Source organism: Nycticebus coucang, chromosome 15 (assembly GCF_027406575.1).
Source record: "Nycticebus coucang isolate mNycCou1 chromosome 15, mNycCou1.pri, whole genome shotgun sequence".
NCBI lineage: Eukaryota > Metazoa > Chordata > Mammalia > Primates > Lorisidae > Nycticebus > Nycticebus coucang.
Window position 1 is genome coordinate 33,116,864 of NC_069794.1, and position 18,571 is coordinate 33,135,434.

Sequence of the window (18,571 nt, forward strand, 5' to 3'; positions counted from 1 at the left end):
ATCTAATAATAGTCTTTTGCTACCACAGTAAAGAAACATATTTAGGCTTTAGGTATAAGATGAGATATGTTATGTGTTCGTTTTAAGACTTCTCTATCTTTGGAGTACATTTTCTTCTGCATAACAGTATAGCTTAAATTGAAATTAGTGCTTTAAAATATATTTGAATTACCTGAGAAAATAATTTAATCTTAGTCCCTGTAAAAATTCAATATAGGTTCATTCTATCTTTTTATGTATTTTATTAATGGTGCTGTTTATTTTTATTTTGTGTTTTGATATTTGTGATCATTTATTTTAAAAATGGGGCCTTTATTTTATGCAATGTTTAGGGTCCACATTGTACACCCATCTTGAAGTCATTCTGGCTCTGTTAATAAGACTTTAGAGGGAATGGCTTGTATAAACCTATGCTAACATAAAATTTATGTAATTGTGAATCCATAATTGTAAATTGCTTCTTTTGATGCATGGAGGACCCTTATATAATAATATTTGGTTTTATAATCTCATGATTAGGTGGAAGTGAAAGCCGTCCCTGTTTCTCAGAAAAAAACATCTTTACAACAAGAACAAGTAAAGAAATCTCAAAGAATTCCAGGGAGTCCTGCAGTAACAGCTGCAGCTCCAAATACTGACATGACTTTTGGCGGACTGGCATCACCAAAGCTGGATGTTTCATATGAACCAATGATAGTGAAGGAGGCTCGATATATTGCCATAACTATGATGAAGGTAATTTATTTTACTTACCAGAAAAATTTTAGCTTTAATCAGTCATTCATTTAACAAACATTTCAGTGGTTCAAATGCAGACACAAAATTACAGGTCTAGAAAGCTGTTGCTATATGTTTAACTTCTTTTAAGATGATATTTTCCTTTGGGCTTCCGGAGCTCAGTGAAACTTTTGACCTCCAAAACTGTAATATAATAAATTTGTATTGTTTGAAGGAAGAAAAATGATGTCTTTCTTCAGAGAAGATTTTCATTGAATTTTTGCAGTTGTCTAGAGGGGATTAACAGTTATAGATCAAGTTACTCTTATCAGAGATTAAGATGGCTTAAAGCTGGATTTTAGTTCCTTCAAAGTACTTGTCTATTTTTACTTTATTATTACTGCTAGGCCACAGCTCTTCAGGGTTTTCCTAAGCTCCCTTCAAATCTTGGCTTCTCTCAAATACCAGGTACATTTCTTTGGGATTGCTACTTGTTCAGACTTTTATAGCTCTCCATTGCTTTTTGACAGATTAAAAAAAGATATTTTGTCTGGCATTTTAAAATTATCTTCAAAGGCAGTGTTAGTACAGATTATTCAGATGGTCATTATTTGAAGATGAAGGCATTTTGGCATTTTCATATAGCACTGGTGAGTCACTGAAGGCTTTAGAGTAGAGGAACATGATTAGATTTATGTTGATCACAGTGGAATATGGACATGTACTTGAGCAGACAGACGATTAAGAATCGTGGTTGCAGTCTCTTTAGGAAACTATTGGCTTAATCTGATGAGGTATGTTGGTCACTTGGACTAGGGAGTTGTCAATCAGAATAAATTCAAGAGATACTTAAAATGTATAATCAATAGGACAAGCTATTGATGTATAATCAATAGCTAATGAGAGTGAGGGAACAAGAAAAAAAGATAGGAAATAAAAGTTTACATTTGTAGTTTGATAGTGCAGGAGAAGGGACAGGTTTTGGTTGAAGAAGATAATAGATTCAGCTTTAGATGTGATGAGTTTTATGTATCTTTGAAATATCCATGTGAAGACATATATATGAAAGGAAGTTGGATGTGCAGACCAATGTGATCATAGTCTGACCCCAAGAGCAGGATTTTGGAATTATTAGCCTTTAGATTACTTATGAAGTCATGGGAATAGATGATATTTTCCATGGTGAAAGAGAGAAATTCTAAGATAGGATCCTGAGAAACACCAATATTTGTGACTCTCAAATTTTTGTCTAAATTAAAATCATCTGAAGTACTTATTTTAAAAAGAAGATTTTGCAAACAGGCAGAGATTTAGATTCAGTGGGTCTGGAGAGAGTTTCAAGAATTTACATTTTAAACAAATATGCTTAGTAATTTAGATTCAAAACCTGTACTTTGAGAAACATTGACTTACAAGATAGATAGGTAAGAGGAAAAGAAAGGAAGAGGAAGAAAAAGTAAACCATGTTACTAAGAATACTAGCCAAACAGGTAAGACATAGGTAACAGAATAGCTGAAGGGAGTTGCAGATAACCCTGTCAAGATGTTTGGCTGCACAAAGAATGAGAGAAAATGAAACTGAACAATGGCTTTGGAATTCAGGGTCCAATATAGAGAGATGTAATGTGTTTGAATACTGATTAAGAAACAATTAAGAGAAAAGAAGCAGTTAAGATACTCTGCTATCTAGAGCTCAGGTGGTAGGATTGTCCTTAAATAGGAATATTAGTACTTTTTTTATTCTACCAGGAGAAGGACAAGAAAATAATTCATTCATCATTTCTTGACCTTTTGGCTAAGATCAAGTGACAGTAAATACAGATGGTAGTAAGTTTGTAGATTTTATAAATTGTTTAAAATAGTAATTTTATGTTTTAGATAGAGATGGGAATGAGGAATCTTAGGGTCAAGATTTTGAAACAAAGAAAAAATGAAATAGTCACTGTAGAGATTGAAAGAAAAGACTGATCAGAAAAGATTTATCAACATCCTTAAAGAGTTAGTTAAAATTGAAAATCATATGTCAGTAGTGGTGTGAGTCATATAAGCATGCAGAAAATGATCATTTGATTGATCTAGCATTGGAATTTTATCAGTTCAACAACAGAACAGCGGAACAAGGGAATTGAGCAGATGGTGCTTAAAGAGAGGCTAGTAGTTTGGAAAGGATGAAGGAAGAGGATTCAAGGAGAGAAAGACGAGGGGACAAGAGGAAGAAGAAGTCTGAGTGTAGGGGTAGTAGGAGTTGGTGAGGTAGAAAACTGAGCAGGCAATTCTTGTCTATTTCAGAGATAGAACAATTACGAGACCTGTGTTATAGGTCTGTGACTTTTGATGTGGATGGCTGAAATGAAGTTGAATTTAAAGTTATCAAAAAACTGAAAAGCTAATGTTTTAGATGAATTGTCCACTGGCTATTAAAAAATTCCAAGCTAAACATTCTTGTTCATTTCAACATATATTCAAGGGATTTAATTTCTGGTTTCCTTACTTCCCTAATCATTTGTTTAATTTCCTATATATGTGCTTCAATTTGTATAATTCCTTTTGAAACTCTAGTTACCATAACTGAATATAGTATATCAAGAATGTTCTGAGTGGCCCAGGCTTAGAGCAAGTGTAGCATATTATTCCCAAACTGTCTCTTCAAGATGTTAATTCATGCTCCAGGAAAGGAAATTTTCCTATATCGACCATTCACAGGTGCTATATGCCCAGTTAGTAGTGAGCCAAATGTCATGGAGGATGAAGAAGCAGGGTATAGTCCCTTTTTTCATTATTAAATGTGATGATATACATTTGGGGGAAAGTGATGGAGTGGAAAGCGGATTTTACAAGGAGTCTGGAAACCTGGGTTTTCCTGCTGTTAACCTTTGTATGTTAATCATGCAAAGATTAACCTTAAATTGCATTTTTTTTCTCATATGTAACTTCTGGGTAGGTAAAGATAGCTAGATCACTGTCTTGAAAACAGAAAGGTTGCAGAGGACAAAAAGGGCTTCTTTACTGTAAGTATAGAAGTTAGAAGCAGATGAATAGTTGGAGGTTTTGACCTGAACCTTGAAAGATAATGATTAATTTGGTAATGTTGCAGGCATATGGAAGTATTGGGAATAATGTGCCAAGGTTCATGTACCTACAGCCCATTTTTGTCTTTACATTTCACCATAATTGTTTCAGATCTTTCTGTTAGTTTTATTAAGAAACAGATTGTTACAGGTACAAATGAAGCCCTGTGCAAACCCTTCTCCAGGCTCATTCCCACCCCTTCCTTGCTATCCTGAATGTAATGGTTCTCACTCCCATGTATATTTTTATACTTTTACTAAATACAAATTTATCCATACATAATGTATCTAGAGTTGTTCAGTATATTTTCCAAAAGTTTATAAAATGGAATCATAATGTACATATAATTTTGCCAGTTTTTGCTCAGAATTGTTTTTGAGGTTTAGCCCTGTGGCTGTAGTTCACTCACTTTAACTGCTTTAAAGTATTCCATGACTTGGCCATTCCCTCACTGATGGCAGGAGCTTCGACCTGGGGTATTCCTAATTCCAGAGTCCTCAAAGATGCTGCTGTAGTAGCATTCCTTCCAGAAGGTTGCTACCCTCCGTGGTCTCAGCTGTCATCTGCATTATTGTTATTCCTAACGTCACTGAAATAAACATCCTTGCATTTGTCTCTTTTATGTACATGAGCGAGAGTTTCTTAAAGATATATCTCCAGAAGTGGAGTTGCTAGATTGCAGGACACGTGTGTCTTCAGCTGCACAAAATGTTACCCAGACTTCACTCCCATCAGCTGTACATGAAAGTAGCAAGTACAGCATGTTCTCAGCAGCACCTGTTCCTTTTTTTCTTTTTTTTAAAGACAGGGTCCCACTCTTGCTCAGGCTGGTCTCAAACTCCTGAGCTCAAACAATCTGCTTGCCTCAGCCTCCCAAACTTTTAGAATTACAGGCATGAGCCACCTGGCACCACCTGCCTGTTTCTTATCAGCTCAATTTGATGGGATTTATTTTGTGGTTTTAATTTATATTTCCTTGATTGCCAGGTTAGTTGGAACAACTTTTTCAGTGTTTAGTGGCCTCTCAGATTTCCTCTTTGAATTGTTTTTACTCACTTTTCTTTTGGATTAGTCTCTTTTTGTATTGATCATTAGGGATTATGTCCAGATGTCCCTTTGAGGTTATATAAGTTAAAGATCCCCTTCTTCCAACCGGAGGCTTTTCTCTATCTTTTTAGTGCTTGTGTATGGGGAAATTTTCAAATTTTAATATATGCAAAAGATAAGGGGTTTTCTCTACTCTTTTTCTTTTTTAAAAGAAACTTTTTTTAAAAAGTTCTTTTTTAACTTTTGGATTTTTTAACACACTTAGAATTTATTTTTGTAAATGGTCTGATACAGATAATTGAGTTTTTTATTTTTCCCTATGTGACAATCAGTTGTTTCAACACGATTTATTGAATATTTTATCACTCTATTAATTGAGAATGTTTCTAATGATTTTACATTGTTACTGGTCTGTTTCTTAAAGGTTTATGAAAATTATTCATTTGAAGAATTGCGTTTTGCATCACCAACTCCTAAAAGGTAAGAATCATTTTCTTAAAGCATAGCCAGAACATGGATTAGCAGCTGCTTGCATCTAAACCATGCTATGTTCTAGCTTTATTTTTCATAAGTAAATATTTTATAGCATTTTAAAGTTTCCAATAGAGATTTTCCACATAAATAACATATATATTTGCAAGTAAAATGTATTTATATTCATCTTTAATACTGCTAATAAGTTACATTATCCTGACATACTAGAAAAAGAATAATTAGTGTGTAAAACTGTATAGATTGGCTAATTCAGGGTTGGTTAGCTTGGTTTTTGTTTCATTTTTTGTGTTTTTTACATTTTTTTTTCTCTTTCCCCTAGTGAATTATGGAAAAATTTTGGTGTGTGGCACACTTGTATTTTGTTCTAATGTTTTAATTTTATAGTCCATCAGTAATTCTGTTCATCCAAATTTAAGTAAATTTTTTTCATTTGTATTTAATTTGTTTGAAGTACTTTTTTTTTTTTTTTTTTTTTTGTAGAGACAGAGTCTCACTTTATTGCCCTCGGTTGAGTGCCGTGGCGTCACACAGCTCACAGCAACCTCCAACTCCTGGGCTTAGGCGATTCTCCTGCCTCAGCCTCCCAAGTAGCTGGGACTACAGGCACCTGCCACAACACCCGGCTATTTTTTTTTTTTTAATTGCAGTTTGGCCGGGGCTGGGTTTGAACCCGCCACCCTCGGTATATGGGGCCGGCGCCCTGCTCACTGAGCCTCAGGCGCTGCCCCTGTTTGAAGTACTTTTTAAAATAGACTCTTGAAAAATTGACTAATGCATTGTACTTTAGAGACATCACCCCCGTAGAGTTTAGAAAAAGGTCTGAAGTGAACCTGAGGAGGCAGAATTACTATAGGTTTTATTGTACTGCTTATAAGAAATTATTAGAAATTAACAGATTACTTTGACTTTATGCTGATATATGTGCAAAATAGAGTTTTATGTATAATAATTTTTAGAAAGTTTGCTATCAAAATAGTAAAGTTTTCATGATGTATGTTTGGGAATAGGAAAGTGGCATTTTGTCTCTGGCTTAATTATATTTGCAAAATTTCTGCTGCAGTACAAACACAATCCTTATGAAATAAATTTGAGCAGTATAAACTTAAAGAATAAATTAGCCTTTTGCTAGTTAATAGGTTTCTATGTACATTGGACATTTTAAACATAATTAAAATAATCTGGGGTCTAAATACATTTATTCATTCAGCAAACACTATTAAGTGTCTACTGTATGGAAGGTACTGTTACAAGCCCTGGGGTACATTTATGAAGAAAATAGACATGTACTTGTTCTCACAGCAATTACATTTCTGTAGAAATAAGTAAATAAAATAGTAATAAGTAAGTTGCTGATAGAGAGTAATGGGCATGGGGCAGATTGCCCAACTATAAGACTGCAGGAGAGTCCTATTTGAAGAGGTCTTTAGAGTGGAGAGCTGGGCGATAGTTAGCCATGTAAAGATTTGGGCAAAGTTCATCCTAGATAGAGAAAAGTTGGAGTGAATGGAGCTAGATGTCTTTGAGGAACGGGGAATAGTGAGCTGGAGGAAAAATGATTGAAGATGAGATCAGATAGCTAGAACAAGATCTATGTTACATGCGAACATCAGGCTATGTTGCATTTTCTAGTTTGAATTTTCTTCTTAGCAAATTTATTTGGAAGGTTTTAAGGAGAGTAGTATAATCTGATTTATAGTTTTAAAAGGATCATTCTGCCCGCCCTATGGCAAATGAATTTTGGAGAGCAAGAATGGGAACAGAGAGATGTGTTAGAGACTGTTAAGCAACTTGGACTAGAGATGGAAGGGAGTTAGCAGTGGAAGCGTAGATGTGGGTGGATTGGGATCATGCTGCTGGAATAGAAACAGGAGGTGAAGGAAAGAGAGGAATCAAGAATAATCGTGGATTTTTTCTTTTTTTCTTTCTTTTTTTTTTTTGAAGACAGACTCCTACTCTGTCACCTGGAGTAGAAAGCAGTGTCATCATCATAGCTCACTACAACCTCAAACTCCTGGGCTCAAGTGATCTGCCTTACTCAGCCTCCCAAATAGCAGAGACCACAGGTGCCTGCTGCCATGCCTGGCTATTTTTTTTATTATTATTTTTTTTTTTGGTAGAGATGGGGTCTCTCTCTTGCTGAGACTGGTCTTGAACTCCTTGCCTCAGCCTCCCAGAGTGCTAGAATTACAGGTGTGAGCCAGCATGTGCCTTTTTTCTTAACTTTGGCCTGCAGACCAAATCTGGCCTGCTGCCTTTTAAGACATGTTAGAGCACAGCCTTGCTCATTATTTTATGTATTGCATGTGGCTGCTTTTGCACTACAGTAATAGAAGTGAGCAGCTTCAGATTACTTCAGTGACAAAGACATTTTGGTCCAAACTAAGTCATTACAAAACCCACTCAGAGACCCCAGGTGTAGATTATTGTGATTTCTATGAGAACCCAGGTCTGAGGAACAAGCAGGTTTTGTTTCTAACACTTCATTACAATTGCTGATATTAAAGTCACAAGTAACAACCATGTCTCCAACTTCAATGGTCATTTCTTTGTCCTCAGTAATCTCAGTAGTGTTTAGTAGTTGATAACTCTTACTTTCTTAAAAGACTTCCTTCTTTTTGTCTCTTGTGACAGTCTCCTATTTTTTCTTTTATCTCATTGGCCACTCTTCCTGAAACTTTTGTTGGCTCTACCTCATCTGACCGTCCTTTAAGTAGGAATACCCCAGTATTCAGATGCAAGGATGAAAATTGTGGAAGAAAAGTAAAAATTAGAAAAGGGAGAGAAAGGGTAGTTACAGACAATTCTTTAGATGCTTTTTGATATAAATGAGAGAAGAGTCACCAGATCTTATTAGGAAAGGCTGTAATATCAAGGGGAGGTATGTGTGAAGATGAAGAGATTCTGAAGTTTGTTTCTATGCTAATGGACGTGATCCTGTAAAGTGGAAGAAACTGATATATATTCAGTAGAAAAACAAGGTGATTGCAACAAAACGTTTTGAGGGAATAAGATTCGCAGTACAAGGGGAGGGGCTTGCTTTGGATAAGATATAGGACAGGTCTTCCATTGTAGCAGGAAAGAGTAGGTTAAGTAATATGGTTGCAACTTGAGGTTGTATCTGATTACTTGTTTTTTTCACTGATGAAAGAGGTGAGGTCATGATCAGCCTAGAGGAAGGAAAAGAGGTGATGGAGGTTTGAGGTAAAAAAGAAGTGAAATTAAATCACTTTGGAGATTAGGAAAACATATTGTGGCAAAACATAAGCTTGTCATGCAGTTTGGTAATACAGACAGCAATCAAATGTTTTCTGAACTGTCATAACAATGTCAGTTGTTATCCAGAAGTAAAATTTCCAATATCCATCTTCTTTCTTTTCAGACCCAGTGAGAATATGCTGATCCGTGTCAATAATGATGGCACTTACTGTGCAAATTGGACTCCGGGGGCTATTGGACTCTACACTATTCATGTTACTATTGATGGCATTGAAATAGGTATTTTTTCTTTTAAGTTATGAGTTACTTCAAATCTGGAATGAAAGTCATCTTTCTGTTCTGGTTTTGCCCTTTTAACTTATGTCAAACATGTAGACAGGTTTCATAACTTCAAATAATTACTTAATTAGTACATTCCTAAACTCTTTAATATTTTAGGATATATATCTTCTCAGGCACTATAGCCATCATCATTCATCTCCTTTCCCTGATGTGACTGTCAAGTGTAATCTCTTCCATGCTGCTGTATTACCTAGTGAATACCATTGTGTTACAGGTACATATAGGATTCAGTACGGTAACATGCTGTATAGCTTTGTAGCCCAGGAACAACTGGCCTAGTTGTATAGTAGACTACAAAAAATGTAAGCTTGTTTAAATACACTTTATGATGTTCTTCACACAATGATGGAATAGTCTAAGAACTATTAGAACACATCCCAGTCATTAAGCAACACATGACTTTATAGATATGTAAAAGAGGATTTAGTAGGGGAATTAACTCATTCAATTATGGAAGCAGTCCATCTGGAAGCCAGAGACCCTAAGATACTGGTAGCAGGGCTTAGTTTAAATCTGAAGATCTCAGAACCAGGAAGGCAGATGGTGTAACTCTCAGTCCAAGGCAAAAGGCCTGAGAATCCATGGTGTTGCTGGTGTTGGGCCTAAGGTCTAACATCTGGAGAGCCTGGAGTTGTGATGTACAAGAATAGGAGAGGAAGAGAATATCCCAGCTCTAGGAGCCTAGACACATTTGCCTTTCCTGTGTGTATGTTCTCATCAGCCCCTGGCCATTAGGATGGTGCCTATCTACATTGAGGGCAGATCTCCACTTAGTCCATTTAGACTCTCACACAACACCTTTAGGAAATTTCTCACAGACTCAGAAATGATGCTTTACCAGGTTGCTAGGTCAAATTGACACCTAAAATTAATCATCACAGCCATAAACTTTGAAAAACATACTACTTTTCTTTTGGGCATTGACATTTTGCTTTACTTTTAAACTATCTGTATCATAGGATAACAGTAGAATGAGAAGATTCTAGTGTTGATTGATGTGAATTTCTTATAGCACTGTTATTCCTAAAGATTCTCAAAAAGAAACGTTCCTATGATCAGATAGATTTTGAAGATCTGATAAAAGTTGAATATCCCTTATCCGAAATGCTTGGGACCAGAAAAAGTATTTCAGATTTTTGGGGGAATTTTAGAATAGTTATATCATACAGTACAACTGAAAATTCGAAATATTCCATGAACATTTCTTTTGAGCATCATGTGGGTGTTCAAAAATTTTCAAATTTGAAGTATTTTGGATTTCAGATTTTTGGATTATTTTGGATTTCAGAGCATAAGATTACAGGTGCTCACCCTTTATACAGGTGCTCACTAGAGACATTCATGCAATCTATATTAGCATATTAGGGATTCCAAAAAGTTCTAAAATTAATAATCTTGTCCTTATTTAATCTCTGTCATAGAAGTCCTTGTGTGATGGGTAAAGTTAGAAACAGTAGTGATTAATATTTCACCAAAACAACCTTTGGGAAACTCTGCTTTAAGTAGACTTTTGTTTTGCTTTGTTTTATAGTGGAGGCAAAGAGGTACTTGACATTGATGTAACTTACCTTCTTATTCATTAGTATAACTAGAAAAGCACATACATCAAATCATTTATACCATTCTAGAGACATCTCCCCACAGGATTTGCTGTACTCTTTCTTTTTTTTTTGTTTTTTTGCAGTTTTTGGCCAGGGACAGATTTGAACCTACTACCTCTAGTATATGAAACCTGTGCCCTACTCCTTTGAGCCACAGGCGCTGCCCCATTTGCTGTACTCTTTATTTTAACATATCCATAAATCCTTTAGTTCAGCAAACATTTTTTACTCCTGAGGAAAACATTATGTAGATAAGACAATTCCTGTCAAGTATTAACAGTTTCTGAGAATTGCCACGATAGAACAAGCAAACAAAAATCATGAAGTACAATATAAATGGTGATACACATGAGATACAAATTTTGCAGTAGGAATTCTTGACTACCTACTTGGAGGTAGTCAAGAATGACATTGTGGAGGAGGTTTTTTTTTCTCTCTCTAAAAATACTGTTGAAATTTCAATGAGTACAGGGTTTCTTAAATAATTTTATGTAATAATGGGATGAAGGGAACTGCTACAAAGTACATAAGAAAGTACTTGTAGGTGGCGCCTGTGGCTCAGTTGGTAAGGCGCCAGCCCCATATACCGAGGGTGGCGGGTTCAAACCCAGCCCTGGCCAAACTGCAACCAAAAAATAGCCGGGCGTTGTGGCGGGCGCCTGCAGTCCGAGCTACTCGGGAGACTGAGGCAAGAGAATCGCTTAAGCCCAGGAGTTGGAGGTTGCTGTGAGCTGTGTGACGCCACGGCACTCTACCGAGGGCAATAAAGTGAGACTCTGTCTCTACAAAAACAAAAAAAAAAAGAAAGTACTTGTATTTATTGTTTGGAATGATGCTGAAGAAAAACTCTCTGTTTACGTCTATTCTCTGCTCTAGGCCCCTTCGCTACACTTCTTCCCAACTCAGCTCCCTCACAAACTATCTGTGGGCTCTGACATTGCTTGACTATAGATAAGGACAGATAATGACTCATTAGAATAATGATGATAATAATAGCTAACATTTAATGAGTAATTAATAGATGTCCAACATTGTTCTACACATACCTTATATATTTTTTTGTTGTTGTTGTTCAATAAGATTTTTATCTAGTTTACACCTTTTTGGGTTTTTTTGTTTGTTTGTTTGTTTGTTTTTCATTGTTGGGGATTCATTGAGGGTACAATAAGCCAGGTTACACTGATTGCAATTGTTAGGTAAAGTCCCTCTTGCAATCATGTCTTGCCCCCCATAAAGTGTGACACACACCAAGGCCCCACCCAACTCCCTCCTTCCCTCTTTCTGTTCCCCCCCCATAACCATAATTGTCATTAATTGTCCTCATATCAAAATTGAGTACATAGGATTCATGCTTCTCCATTCTTGTGAAGCTTTACTAAGAATAATGTCTTCCACGTCCATCCAGGTTAATACGAAGGATGTAAAGTCTCCATTTTTTTTAATGGCTGAATAGTATTCCATGGTATACATATACCACAGCTTGTTAATCCATTCCTGGGTTGGTGGGCATTTAGGCTGTTTCCACATTTTGGAGATTGTAAATTGAGCTGCAATAAACAGTCTAGTACAAGTGTCCTTATGATAAAAGGATTTCTTTCCTTCTGGGTAGATGCCCAGTAATGGGATTGCAGGATCAAATGGGAGGTCTAGCTTGAGTGCTTTGAGGTTTCTCCATACTTCCTTCCAGAAAGGTTGTACTAGTTTGCAGTCCCACCAGCAGTGTAAAAGTGTTCCCTTCTCTCCACATCCATGCCAGCATCTGCAGTTTTGAGATTTTGTGATGTGGGCCATTCTCACTGGGGTTAGATGATATCTCAGGGTTGTTTTGATTTGCATTTCTCTAATATATAGAGATAATGAATATTTTTTCATGTGTTTGTTAGCCATTCGTCTGTCGTCTTTAGAGAAAGTTCTATTCATGTCTCTTGCCCATTGATATAAGGGATTGTTGGCTTTTTTCATGTGGATTAATTTGAGTTCTCTATAGATCCTAGTTATCAAGCTTTTGTCTGATTGAAAATATGCAAATATCCTTTCCCATTGGGTAGGTTGTCTCTTTGCTTTGGTTATTGTCTCCTTAGCTGTACAGAAGCTTTTCAGTTTCATGAAGTCCCATTTGTTTATTTTTGTTCTTGTTGCAGTTGCTATGGCAGTCTTCTTCATGAAGTCTTTCCGCAGGCCAATATCTTCCAGTGTTTTTCCTATGCTTTCTTGGAGGATTTTTATTGTTTCATGCCTTAAGTTTAAGTCCTTTATCCATCTTGAATCAATTTTTGTGAGTGGGGAAAGGTGTGGGTCCAGTTTCAGTCTTTTACATGTAGACATCCAGTTCTCCCAACACCATTTATTGAATAGGGAGTCTTTCCCCCCAGGTATGTTCTTGTTTGGTTTATCAAAGATTAGGTGGTTGTAAAATGTTAGTTTCATTTCTTGGTTTTCAATTCGATTCCAAGTGTCTATGTCTCTGTTTTTGTGCCAGTACCATGCTGTCTTGAGCACTATGGCTTTGTAGTACAGACTAAAATCTGGTATGCTGATGCCCCCAGCTTTATTTTTGTTACAGAGAACTGCCTTAGCTATACGGGGCTTTTTCGGGTTCCATACAAAACGCAGAATCATTTTTTCCAAATCTTGAAAGTACGATATTGTTATTTTGATAGGAATGGCATTGAATAGGTAGACTGCTTTGGGGAGTATAGACATTTTAACAATGTTGATTCTTCCCATCCATGAGCATGGTATGTTCTTCCATTTGTTAATATCCTCTGCTATTTCCTTTCTGAGGATTTCATAGTTTTCTTTATAGAGGTCCTTCACCTCCTTCGTTAGGTATATTCCTAGGTATTTCATTTTCTTTGAGACTATGGTGAAGGGAGTTGTGTCCTTAATTAGCTTCTCATCTTGACTGTTATTGGTGTATACAAAGGCTACTGACTTGTGGACATTGATTTTATATCCTGAAACATTACTGTGTTTTTTGATGACTTCTAGGAGTCTTGTGGTTGAGTCTTTGGGGTTCTCTAAGTATGAGATCATGTCGTCAGCAAAGAGGGAGAGTTTGACCTCCTCTGCTCCCATTTGGATTCCCTTTATTTCCTTGTCTTATCTAATTGTATTGGCTAGAACTTCCAGCACTACGTTGAATAGTAAAGGTGACAGAGGACAACCTTGTCTGCTTCCAGTTCTAAGAGGAAAAGCTTTCAGTTTTACTCCATTCAGTAAAATATTGGCTGTGGGTTTGTCATGGATAGCTTGAATCAGTTTTAGAAATGTGCCACCTATGCCTATACTCTTCAATGTTCTAATTAGAAAAGGATGCTGGATTTTATCAAATGCTTTTTCTGCATCTATTGAGAGGATCATGTGATCTTTATTTTTGCCTCTGTTAATATGGTGGATAACGTTTATAGACTTGCGTATGTTAAACCAGCCTTGCATCCCTGGGATGAAGCCTACTTGATCATGATGAATGACTTTTTTGATGACAAGCTGTAATCTATTGGCTAGGATTTTGTTGAGAATTTTTGCGTCTATGATCATGACTGAGATTGGTCTGAAATTCTCCTTTTTGTTTGGGTCTTTTCCTGGTTTTGGTATCAGGGTGATGTTTGCTTCATAGAATGTGTTGGGGAAGATTCCTTCTTCCTCAATTTTTTGGAATAATTTCTGCAGTACAGGAATAAGCTCTTCCTTGAAGGTTTGATAGAATTCTGGAGTGAAGCCATCTGGACCAGGGCATTTTTTGGTTGGAAGCTTTTTTATTGTTTCTTTGATCTCAGTGCTTGAAATTGGTGTGTTCAGGAGCTCTATTTCTTCCTGGCTGAGTCTAGGGAGAGGGTGTGATTCCAAATATTGATCCATTTCTTTCACATTGTCAAATTTCTGGGCATAGAGTTTCTGGTAGTATTCAGAGATGATCTCTTGTATCTCTGTGGGATCAGTTGTTATTTCCCCTTTATCATTTCTGATTGAGGTTACTAGAGATTTTACTTTTCTATTCCTCGTTAGTCTGGCCAATGGTTTATCTATTTTATTTATTTTTTCAAAAAACCAACTCCTTGTTTCATTAATTTTCTGAATGATTCTTTTGTTTTCAATTTCATTGATCTCTGATTTGATTTTGGATATTTCTTTTCTTCTACTTAGTTTAGGCTTAGATTGTTCTTCTTTTTCCAATTCCATAAGATCTCTTGTGAGATTGTTGATGTGCTCTCTTTCTGTTTTTCGAATGTAGGCATCTAAAGCGATGAATTTTCCTCTCAAAACTGCTTTTGCAGTATCCCACAGGTTTTGGTAGCTTGTGTCTTCATTGTTGTTATGCTCAAGGAAGTTAATGATTTCCTGTTTTATTTCTTCCTTCACCCATCTGTTATTCAACAGAAGATTGTTTAATTTCCATGCCTTAGGGTGGGGTCGAGCATTTTTGTTAGAGTTGAGTTGCACCTTTAGTGCCTTATGGTCTGAGAAGATACAAGGTAAAATTTCAATTCTTTTGATTCTGTTGATATTTGTTTTGTGTCCGAGGATATGATCAATTTTGGAGAATGTTCCATGGGGTGATGAGAAGAATGTATATTCTTTATCTTTGGGATGGAGTGTTCTATATGCGTCTATCAAGCACAGTTGTTCTGGGGTCTCATTGAAGTCTCTTATATCCTTGTTTAATTTCTGTTTAGAGGATCTGTCCAGCTCTGTAAGAGGAGTGTTAAGGTCCCCTGTTATTATGGTATTCTCAGATATCATATTGCTCAGACTGAGTAAGGTCTGTTTCAAGAATCTGGGAGCATTTAAATTGGGTGCATAGATATTTAGAATTGAAATGTCTTCTTGTTGTATTTTTCCCTTGACCAATATAAAGTGACCATCTTTGTCTTTTTTGACTTTAGTTGCTTTAAATCCACATATATCTGAAAATAAGATTGCAACTCCTCTTTTCTTCTGAATTCCATTTGCCTGAAAAATTGTCTTCCAACCCTTGACTCAGAGCTTTAATTTGTCTTTTGAAGCCAGGTGTGTTTCTTGCAGACAGCAAATGGATGGCTTGTGTTTTTTAATCCAGTCAACCAATCTATGTCTCTTCAGTGGGGAATTCAAGCCATTAACATTTATTGAGATAATTGATAAGTGTGGTAGTATTCTATTCATCTTATTTTGTGAGAGTCCATTGCTTAGTTTTATCTTTTGCATCAGTGTGGAGGTTTGGTTCTGTCCTTTAATTTCTGAGTTCTTACTTTGTTGCTGATCCATTGTGGTGGTCAGTGTACAGAACAGGTTGAAGTATTTCCTGTAGAGCTGGTCTTGTTGTGGCGAATTTCCTCAATGTTTGTATATCCGTAAATGATTTGATTTCTCCATCAATTTTGAAGCTTAGCTTAGCAGGGTACAGAATTCTGGGCTGGAAATTGTTCTGTTTAAATAGATTAAAGGTAGATGACCATTGTCTTCTTGCTTGGAAAGTTTCATTAGAGAAGTCTGCGGTCACTCTGATGGATTTGCCCCTGTAAGTCAACTGGCGCTTACTCCTGGCAGCTTGCAGAATCTTTTCTTTTGACTTGACTTTGGACAGGTTCATCACAATGTGTCTTGGAGAAGCTCGGTTAGAGTTGAGGCGACCCGGGGTCCGATAGCCCTCTGAAAGCAGTGTGTCAGAATCTTTGGTGATATTTGGGAAATTTTCTTTTATAATATTCTCTAGTATGGCTTCCATTCCTCTGGGGCATTCTTCTTCCCCTTCTGGAATTCCTATAACTCGTATGTTGGAACGCTTCATAAAGTCCCATAATTCTGAGAGTGAACGTTCTGCTTTCTCTCTCTTCTTTTCTGCCTCTTTTACTATCTGAGTTATCTCAAAAACTTTGTCTTCTACCTCTGAAATTCTTTCTTCTGCATGGTCTAACCTGTTGCTGATACTTTCCATTGCATCTTTAAGTTCCCTGATTGACTGTTTCATTTCCTTCAGCTCTGCTATATCCTTTTTATATTCTTCATATCGTTCATGTCTGATTTGATTCTGTTTTTGGATTTCCTTTTGGTTATTTTCCACTTTATTAGCAGTTTCCTTCATTGTTTCCATCATTTCTTTCATTGTTTTCAACATGTGTATTCTAAATTCCCTTTCTGTCATTCCTAACATTTCTGTATAGGTGGAATCCTCTGCAGTAGCTACCTCATGGTCCCTTGGCGGGGTTGTTCTGGACTGGTTCTTCATGTTGCCTGGAGTTTTCTGCTGATTCTTCCTCATGGGCGATTTCTTTTATCTGTTTCCTTGCCCTAATTTTCCTTTCACTTCCTCTTTCTCTTGAAGTTCTCGTGCCTGTGGACTAAGGGTTACAGGACCAGAAGGGTGAGAAGGTTTAAGAGCAAAAAAGGGAATGAAAGACAGGGGGACCGAGTGGTAAGAAAAAAAAAGAAAAAAATAGAGAAAGGAGAGGGGATGGGTAAAAGGGATATTGACAAAAGGAAGAGAGGCACAGAAAGAGGGAGACAGGGCAATATAGGTGTACAGTAGGCTACTTTGATACAACCTTAAAAAAAACCCACCTTCTGGGGGTGCCCAATTGGGTGGTTTCCTTGAGGTCAGCAGCTCTTTGCTAACCTGATCCAACACAGTACCCCACCTCCACCAAGTAGAGAGGAAAGACAAAAATGCTATAAATCAAACCAAAACAAGCAAACAGAAAACTTTACGGGATAAAATTGGCTGAAAAAACCAAATAGTAGCGGTAGAAACACTGACAAAAATGAAGTTCTAGTAATTGAAATAGGCAGCAATGGGAAATTATAATTAAACTAGAAAAATTGAGAAAGAAAAAGGATCTGATGGAAAAGGTTGAACTTAAAAAATAAAACAACATTCCACAACATCAAAATAAACAAAAAAAACAATGAAACCAAAAAAAACAAAACAAACAAAAAAAAAAAACACAACCAAAAACAAAGCAGTATGTATATGTTATTGAATATTGTCTGGGCAACACGTGGTCTTCTGGGGTATGAGATGTTAATCACAGTTCTGATACGACTGGAGGCTGCTAGTTTCTCAAACCCCAGCAGGTAGACACCCTAAATCTCTCTTCAGCCCACTTAAAAGGCACTTTGAACTTGTTCACTAACTGAGCAGAAGCTTTCTCAGGGAAGTGCTTGTCGCTGGAATCACTGCTGAAGTGGCTATCCACTTACCCTGTGTGTCAAAACTGGTCTCCCTCTGCCCCAGAGGATTAGGGCTGCAAGGCGGCTCAGACCCCACCCTTAGGCTACTTGGTTGCTGGGTTACCAGCTCCCACCCAATTCCAGCTCTGTGACCCTAAGGATGGAGCTTGCCGGGGCAGATGGCTCACAATGTCTGCCTGTGACCCAGAGCCAAACGCTATTAGCTCTGTCTGGCTCAGCTGCTCAGACTGGGGCCTTAGACCAAGGCCAAAGTTCTCCGCACTCCCGCTCAGGTTCTCCCCAAGGCAGTTCAGCTGAGTGCCAAGTCCAAAGACACCAAAACAGTTCACAGGTAAGGCCTTTCTGGTTTGCAGTCTCGCTGCTACTGAACTTACAGTTGCGGGCGGGTTTAGACGGATTGAACACACGCGACCACTTGCCGGTTTTCCACTATTTTAGTCCTCCTCTTGGGGTCCAGAAGTCTCTCGCTGACTCCCTGTATCCTCTCAGGGGTGATGATAGGCAGATCCCACCAGCCAGAGATGCCTGGAGTCCTATATCCCCAGACTCACGGTGCCCAGATGCAAGGAAGCTGTTACTCGGCTGCCATCTTGCTCCGCCTCCGCCATTTAAACCGTTTGTTTGTTTTTTTATTGTTGGGGATTCATTGAGGGTACAATAAGCCAGGTTACACTGATTGCATTTGTTAGGTAAAGTCCCTCTTGCAATCATGTCTTGCCCCCCATAAAGTGTGACACACACCAAGGCCCCACCCCCCCTCCCTCCGTCCCTCTTTCTGCTTCCTCCCCCATAACCTTAATTGTCATTAATTGTCCTCATATCAAAATTGAGTACACAGGATTCGTGCTTCTCCATTCTTGTGATGCTTTACTAAAAATAATGTCTTCCACTTCCATCCAGGTTAATACGAAGGA

The 18,571-nt window shown here is 37.3% G+C and overlaps 1 protein-coding gene across 16 annotated transcripts in view; it reads left to right on the top strand.

Annotated features, from left to right (window-relative positions):
- MYCBP2 (MYC binding protein 2) overlaps positions 1-18,571 on the top strand; it is a 309,994-nt gene that overhangs the window by 184,224 nt on the left and 107,199 nt on the right. For all 16 annotated transcript variants that reach the window (XM_053563137.1, XM_053563138.1, XM_053563143.1 and 13 more), the window contains 3 exons: positions 520-735; positions 5,258-5,313; positions 8,708-8,823. In XM_053563137.1, the coding sequence (XP_053419112.1) occupies positions 520-735; positions 5,258-5,313; positions 8,708-8,823 (388 nt within the window). The remainder of the gene's footprint in view (positions 1-519; positions 736-5,257; positions 5,314-8,707; positions 8,824-18,571) is intronic.